The following is an 8585-nucleotide window of genomic DNA, read 5'->3' on the forward strand; positions in this document are numbered from 1 at the left end:
CCCTGTGAACAAAACTTGGATAAAGATAAGATATTTATTACTGTCACCACAAATTTTTGGTGTATAATAAAAGAAAAGATGAATAGGATTGAAATATTTGAAAATAGTGAAAGAGTATTCCAGATTGAGAAATTAACATTTGCAATCGCAGGGGTGCAAAGACAAAAGTATAAGATTGAGTATATAAAAACTCCCAAGTACTTTGGGAGGCTATATCCAGTGATGCTCATGGTTTACATCTTGTTCCATGCTTGTGGCCTTGTTTTAAGGACCTTGAGGTCCTGGGGTTTAAACCCACACTTCTTACATGCAGAAAATACACTTAGCCTATTGAACTCTCTTCTGTCTTCAGTTTTATATCACGTGTTTTTTGTAGCTTTTGTGTAGGATAGAAGTAAAGCAAAATTGGAAGATTGGGGTTCATGTGATGATATTGATTAATCATTTTATCTTACATTTGTACAGGACAGAAGAAAGCAGAGATCTTTTCTTATTCTTCCAAAGCCTACGCTTTTTTATAGAGTGGTGTGAATATCGTAAGCGCACATTAAAACATTTCAAGGTAAAGTCTAAATTCTTTAACTTTAAACATATAAAGTAAAAGTGGTACTACTTTGCTTTAACATAATAGTCTTTCCTTAAGGTTTTCAAAGAATGGAATTTTTTCTTTCTTTCTTTCTTTCTTTCTTTCTTTCTTTCTTTCTTTCTTTCTTTCTTTCTTTCTTTCTTTCTTTCTTTCTTTCTTTCTTTCTTTCTTTCTTTCTTTCTTTCTTTCATCTTTCTTCCTTCCTTCCTTCCTTCCTCCCTTCCTTTCTTTCTCTTTCTTTCTTTCTTCCTTCCTTCCTTCCTTCCTTCCTTCCTTCCTTCCTTCCTTCCTTCCTTCCTTCCTTCCTTTCTTCCTTTCTTTCTCTTTCTTTCTTTCTTTCTTTCTTTCTTTCTTTCTTTCTTTCTTTCTTTCTTTCTTTCTTTCTTTCTTTCTTTCTTTCTTTCTTTCCTTCCTTCCTTCCTTCCTTCCTTCCTTCCTTCCTTCCTTCCTTCCTTCCTTCCTTCCTTCCTTCCTTCCTTCCTTCCTTCCTTCCTTCCTTCCTTCTTTCTTTCTTTCTTTCTTTCTTTCTTTCTTTCTTTCTTTCTTTCTTTCTTTCTTTCTTTCTTTCTTTCTTTCTTTCTCTCTTTCTCTTTCTCCCTTCCTCCCTTCCTTCCTTCCTTCCTTCCTCCCTCCCTCCCTCCCTCCTTCCTTCCTTCCTTCCTTCCTTCCTTCCTTCCTTCCTTCCTTCCTTCCTTCCTTCCTTCCTTCTTCCTTCCTTCCTTCCTTTCTTTTTTTTTTTGTTTTTGTACCTATACCTGGCAGCGTTCATGGGTTACTCCTGATCTGCACTCAGAAACACTCCTGGCAGGCTCAGAAAAACCATATGGGAATTGAACCCAGGTTGGCCACACGCAAGCAAACACTTATACACTGTGCTATCTCTTGCTCCAAACAATGGAATTTTCATTGGCTACTAGAATTTGCAAGTATTTTGAGTAAATAAAGCAGTGCTTCTGTACAAATCTTTGAATTATTTCTATAGTTTATCTTTATTTTAAAGCATATACTCTGAAACATTAAGGGTTCTTAAAGTAAAATGATAATGCTTAGAATATGATCAAAACAGGGTGATCAGCAAATTATTGTTCAATTCCTGAACTAAGTATATATATTTTTATTATAATAATTTTTATTTTGACCAAAGTGGATTACATATCTTTCACAGTAATATTTTAGGTACTTATTAACATTGAATCAGGGGAATTCCCATCACCAAAGTTGTCCTTCCTCTACCCCCGTTCCCAGCTTGCATCCCATATCCCCCTCCCTTGCCCCTCGGGCTGCTAGTATAAGTGGTCCCCTCTGTGTCTAGCTTGTTGTAGATTGGGTATCGATTCTTTTGTCATTGGCTTTGGAATTGGTGTTTAAGTCCGATCGTTTTTATTACTACTTAGTGATCATACAACTGTTTGGTCTTGATACCCTTCATTATTTCCCTCTCAATTTGAGAAGCGGAACAATATGGTTCAAGTTATGTGGTTATGTTTGAAGAAAAGAAAAGCAATAAAATGGGGTAAAAATCAAACAAGCCAAAAATGGGCAAAGTACTTAGAGGCTCTCAACATCAGTTTGAGAGAAGAAAAGGAAAAAGGAAGAGAAACACCACAATACAGAAAGAAAAATCAAACAAAAAATCCAATGAGCACTACAGCAATAAAGACAAGCACCACATAATAACCACAGTCCTAAAACAAAAATAAAACAGCATTAAAAAATGAAAACAACAACAACAATAGCAAAACCAAAAACCAAAAATAAATAAATAAATATATAAAATTATTTTGTGCTGCTTTTTTTTTTTTTTTTTTTTGTGCATAGGCACAGTAAATATTGGGGAAATTAGAAAGGGAATTTCCTTGACCTAAGATACAGGGTTTCTCCACCCTTGAAGTATACTGTCAGGGAAATAACTACAGACTCCTTGCGTGTTCATTTACTCTCCCTTAGGTCCTTTTGTGGTGTATGGAAGACTTTTGCTCTGTCATGGGTGATAAAATCAGACCTCTGTGTCTAGAGATCTTGGTATCTGCACAGGTCAAGGAATGGAGCTTATGATGAAGTCTTTCTTTATGGTTCTAGAAGTTTTGTTCCTTCACTGTTGTTTTAATCAGTCTTCTGTAGTTGGTGGTCTTGTTCATTGCACTGATCCTAGGATGAAGCCTGGGATAGAGTCTTACATTATGTTTCTAGAAGACCTGGTGAACTAAGTATATTTTTAATGTCTTTATCATACATTAGATTTTTTGCTGGATCCTGATTCATATAAAGTAGTGCTTTTTATAATTTTTATTTCAGTATAGTTAAAACTGTTGGCTATGTAATATACCTATTTGGATAATGTCAAATTATTTATGATTGCCACATAAAGACTGTTCTGAAATGTAAATATACAAAGGGTCAGGACCTTTGGTCCTGGATTGGCTGCTTGCAAGGCAAACGCCTCTGTGCTATCTCTCCGGGTATTGGCTATTTTTTAAAAAAAAATTTATTGGGGCCGGAAAGGTGGCGCTAGAGGTAAGGTGTCTGCCTTGCAAGCGCTAGCGTAGGATGGACCGCTGTTCAATCCCCAGGTGTCCCATATGATCCCCCCAAGCCAGGGCCGATTTCTGAGCGCATAGCCAGGAGTAACCCCTGAGCGTCAAACGGGTGTGGCCCAAACACACAAAAAATTTTTTTTATTGAGACCATTGTGAATTACAAGTCCTCATAGTTGTATTTCAGGTATATAGTGACAATGAATTAGGGCCATTCCCACTACCAGTGTGGACCTCCCTCTACCAGAGTTCCCAGCATGCATCCCATACCTCCACCCTTAGCCATCTAGTCTACCAGTGTAATAGGTCCATTTTGTGTTTAGATTGTTATAGTTTGAACCTCTTGATTCTATTGTCTTTGACTTTGGCTCTATGGGCTATTTTTATATTTTCTCTGGTTGTAGTCTTTTGCCCTAGACTAAATCAGTTTGATTGTTTTATTCTTATTGTAGGAGTTCTTTTTTATATTTTAGATACCAAAGTAATGATGGTCAGTATTTTCTTTAGTTCTCTAGATTACCTTTTCATTCTCTTTTGTTTTTTTGTTTGGGGACACACATGGAGGCACTCAGGAGTTACACCTGGCTCTGCGGTCAGACATTGCTCCTAGCAGGCTTGAGGGACCATATGGGATGCTGGGAATTGAACACAGGTTGGCTGTGTGCAAGGCAAAAGCCCTACCTACTGTGCTATTGCTCCAGCCCAGCCCTTTTATTCTCTTGACTGTGTCTTTTTTTGTGTGTGTGTGGTTTTTGGGTCACACATGGCAGTGCTCAGGGATTATTCCTGGCTCCACGCTCAGAAATTGCTCCTGGCAGGCACGGGGGACCATATGGGACGCCGGGATTCGAACTGATGACCTCCTGCATGACCTTACCTCCATGCTATCTCTCCGGCCTCGTGATTGTGTCTTTTGATGCACAGATTCTTTAAGTTTTTAAAACATTTTAATAGGGAACAGTGCTCAGAGACCTGGAGATTATTCCCAATGATACTCAGGAGAAAGTATGGGCCAAACATGGTGATGCTTGCAGACTTTTGCACTGGGATCCTCCAGGATTATCCTACAGTGCTTGGAGTCCACCAAGTCCACATTCTGCAAAGCTGATCAGGGGTTGTTGCTCCACCCCTTTGCGACATATCCCTGGCTCCAAATTTTACATGTCAATGAGGCATAGTTTTTTTTTTTAATTGTCTGTGTTTTGACTGAAGAAAGCATTTCTAAATTGAATGTCATATTTTATTTTTAATCAACATTTTTATAGTTTGTCCCTTATTATGTTCAAGAAATTATATGCAAATTTGATGTCATAAAATTTTTAATATAGACTTTTTATTGCTCAAGTTTTTTTTGTTTTGTTTTGGTTTTGGTTTTGGGTCACACCTGGCAGTGCTCAGGGGTTACTCCTGGCTCTGTGCTCAGAAATCACTTCTGAGAGGCTCAGGGGGCCACATGGAATGCCAGGATTTGAATCACCATCCTTCTGCATGCAAGGCAAACGCCCTACCTCCATGCTATCTCTCCGGCTCCTGCTCAAGTCTTTTATTTGTTTTTGTTTCTTTGTTGGGGAGGGTCACACCTGGCAATGCTCAGATCTAGCTCCTAGCCCAGGGATTACACCTGGTGGGGCTCAGGGAAACTCATAAGATGCTAAGAATCAAAACCACATGTGCTGCATCCAAGGCAAGCTCTCTACACAGTGTTCTCTCTCTCATGCCCTATAATTTAGCTTTTAAGTTTGTATTCTATCTATTTTGAATTAATTCTTGTTTTGTTTTGTGCATACTCAGATGTGCTTAGGGCTTATTTCTGGCTTTTCATGCAGGGATCACTCCTGGCAGTGCTTGTGGGTCCATTTTTGATGATGGGGATCAAACCCAGTTTGTTCAAGTATAAAACAAGCGCCCTACCCATTGAACTGTCTCTCCAGCCCATAGTTTGTTTTTTCTTTGGGTTTTTGTTTTTTAGTTCTTTTGTTTTGTTTGTTTTTGGGCCACACTTGGTGGCTATTAGGAGTTCCTCCTGGCTATGTGCTCAGATATGGCTCCTGGCAAGCTTGGAGGACCATATGGGATGCCAGGGATCAAACCTGGGTCCATCCTGGATCGGCAGCATGCTAGGCAAGCACCCTACTGATGTGCTATCACTCTGGTCCCATGTAGTTTGTTTGTTTTTTGTTTTCTTTTTGGGTCACATCCTGCAGCGCTCAGGGGTTACTCCTGACTCTATGCTCAGAAATCACTCCTGGCTAGGCTCGTGGACCATATGGGATGCCAGGATTTGAACCACCATCCTTCTGCATGTAAGGCAAATGCTCTACCTTCATGCTATCTCTCTGGCCCCATATAGCCCCTAGTTTAAGTCAATTTTTGTATAATGGTAAAAACGAGAGTCTTAAGTTCATATTTTGTACATGGTGGTCCAGTTTTTCCAGCATTATTTACCAAACAGGTTATCCTTTTAAGTGATTTTGACACTTTTCTCAACAAAAATCTGACTGTGTATCAGGGGTCTTCAAACTTTTTAAACAGGGGGCCAGTTCACTGTCCTTCAGACTGTTGGAGGGCCAGATTATAGTAAAAACAAAAATTATGAACAAATTTCTATGCACGCTGCATATATCTTATTTAGAAGTGAACAAACAAAATGGGAATAAATATAATATGTGGCCCGCGGGCCGTAGTTTGAAGACCCCTGAAGGTTTTATATACTGGGTTCACTATTCTAGTGTTTTACCTAATGCCATTTTCATGCCTTTAATTACTATCACCATGTTGAGATGAGGATGTGTATATTTGGCATCTTTTTAGACTCTATGCAATTTTAATATGGTTTTTTATTTCTTTAAAAATGTTACATAGACAGAGATTGTCTTGGTTCCATAAATTGATTGAGTTAATATTTTGTTATCTTAAGGTCTTTTCTATCTTTTACTGTTATTACTATTATTATTTTATTTATTTATTTTGGTTTTTGGGTCACACCTGGTGGCCCTCAGGAGTTAGTCCTGGCTCTACACTCAAGAAGTTGCTCCTGGCAGGCTTGCAGAACCATGTGGGATGCTGAGATTTGAACCACAGTCTGTCCTGGGTTGGCTGCGTGCAAGGCAAACACCTTACCGCTGTGCTATCACTTCGGTCCCTATTATTATTATTATTATTATTATTATTATTATTATTATTATTATTACCGCTGTGCTATCACTTCGGTCCCTGTTATTATTATTATTATTATTATTATCATCATCATCATCATCATAATTTGGGGTTTTTTTTATGCCACACTTGATACTGCTCAGGGTTTAATCCTGGTTCTGCACTCCTGGTGGGGCTTAAGGGATCATATGGGATACTGAGGAGAGAACCTGGGTCATTTACATTCAAGTCAAGTGCCCTACCCAGTGTACTATCTCTCTTTCCCCTTAATTATTTTATCTAAATATTTGGCTTTCAGATTTTCTCAAATTTGTGTTTCTCTTTAGGTTAGTCCTGAATCTAGAAACATAAGCCAAGTCTCTTCTGGGTATCTTTCATGATGTTGTCTCCATCATTCAACTCTTTCTTTTTTTTTTTTTTTTTTTTGGTTTTTGGGCCACACCCGGTAACACTCAGGGGTTACTCCTGGCTATGCGCTCAGAAGTCGCTCCTGGCTTGGGGGACCATATGGGACGCCGGGGGATCGAACCGCGGTCCGTCTCCTAGGCTAGCGCAGATAAGGCAGGCACCTTACCTCCAGCGCCACCGCCCGGCCCCTCATTCAACTCTTTCAACAAGTTAATTTTTCCAGACAGAATTGTATCTTATTTCCATTGATTTATTCAAGATTTTAATACTTAAAGATTCTATTTTCCCACTACATACATTTTGTTTAAGTGAAATTTATTTTCTAGTATTTATGGTGTCTTCAGTTCACTTAGGAGTTTGGTTGTATCAACATATTTTATTGTGAATGGGGGAACAAAAAAGAAAACATACTTAGAAAGTTTCCATTTAGAAATGAGGCATGTACACAGATCATGAGAAAAGGATATAACTATTTTGTTATTACTTATCAAACTAAAACAGTGAATGATTTCATAAGTGTTGAAGGGGAGTTATTGTGGCATTCAGGTATCACTGATGTTTTAATAAAAAATGTTTAATTGTGGGGTCAACTTGACATAAGGGCCAAAATTTATAAAACAGGAAGTCTTTCTAAGTAGGGGAAAAACAAGCAGATGTTAAAACTTTGACTACATATTTGTTCTGAGCATAGCATATAAAAACCAATTTCATTCATACCCAGTGATTCCAATTTATTTTTATTTTCTATTTTATTATTTATTTGTATTTATTCCAGTTTATTATCTGTAATTTTGTTTTGTTTTGTTTTTGGGTCACACCCGTAGTGGTCAGGGGTTACTCCTGGCTTTTGGCTCAGAAATCACTCCTGGTAGGCTATGGGGACCATATGGGATGCCAGGATTCCAACAACTGACCTTCTGCTTGCAAGGCAAACGCCTTACCTCCAGGCTATCTCTCCAGCCCCTATTATCTGTATTTTTTTTTGTTGTTGTTGTTTTGTTTTTGTTTTTTGGATCACACCCAGCAGTGCTCAGGAGTTATTCCTGGCTCTACACTCAGAAATCGCTCTTGGCAGGCTCGGGAACCATATGGGATGCTGGGATTTGAACCACCGTTCTTCTGCATGCAAGGCAAATGCCTTACATCCATGCTATCTCTCCAGCCCCTATTATCTGTAATTTTTATAGACACAGTCCATTTCAGATTGTTATAGCACTGATAACTTTGTATGTAACCCAGAATCAATGTGGAGACTTTTCCACTTTTTTTTTTAGTTTGGGGGACTTAATGGAATCCGGGATAGAATCAGGTTGGCCAAGTGCAAGACAAGTGCCCACCCATGGTACTATCTCTCCAACTCCAAACTAACTTTTGAGTGGGAGTATGAGCAAGAGGAAATTTTTTTCAAGGTGTTTAAATAAAGATATTAAAAGAAAAAGTAATTTTTGTTTGTTTTTGATTCACACCCAGAGATTCCCAGGACTTACTCCTGACTCTTTGCTCAGGGATCACTCCTGGCTGTGCTCAGGAGACCAATTAGGATGCCGAATATTGAAACTAGATTGGCCCCATGCAAGGCAAGCACCCTACCCATTGTATTATGTCTCTGATACAATTTTAGGAATTTTTAATTTCTAAGCACTGGTATTGAATTGAAGTTGAATTCTCACCATTGAATATGTGCAATTATATAATCTGTTTGCATTAATATGAATGTGTTTTTTAAGATATAGAAATGTGGTGTGCAATATCATCAAAAAATTCACTTTGTTTTTATGTCTTACATGATAGTAAGTTTATTGAGAAGATTCTCATTTCTGGTTTTTTTTTTTTTTTTTTTATTTTTTTTTTGGTTTTTGGGCCACACCCTGTGACGCTCAGGGGTTACTCCTGGCTATGCG

General features: G+C 38.3%; 1 protein-coding gene across 1 annotated transcript in view; it reads left to right on the forward strand.

Annotated features, from left to right (window-relative positions):
* The window catches only part of CENPP (centromere protein P), a 250947-nt gene that overhangs the window by 19253 nt on the left and 223109 nt on the right, over positions 1–8585 (forward strand). Inside the window, exon 6 of the mRNA XM_049770903.1 lies at positions 466–562. Coding sequence (XP_049626860.1) covers positions 466–562 — 97 coding nt within the window. The remainder of the gene's footprint in view (positions 1–465; positions 563–8585) is intronic.

This window comes from Suncus etruscus, chromosome 3 (genome assembly GCF_024139225.1).
Source record: "Suncus etruscus isolate mSunEtr1 chromosome 3, mSunEtr1.pri.cur, whole genome shotgun sequence".
In the NCBI taxonomy this organism is placed as follows: Eukaryota; Metazoa; Chordata; class Mammalia; order Eulipotyphla; family Soricidae; genus Suncus; species Suncus etruscus.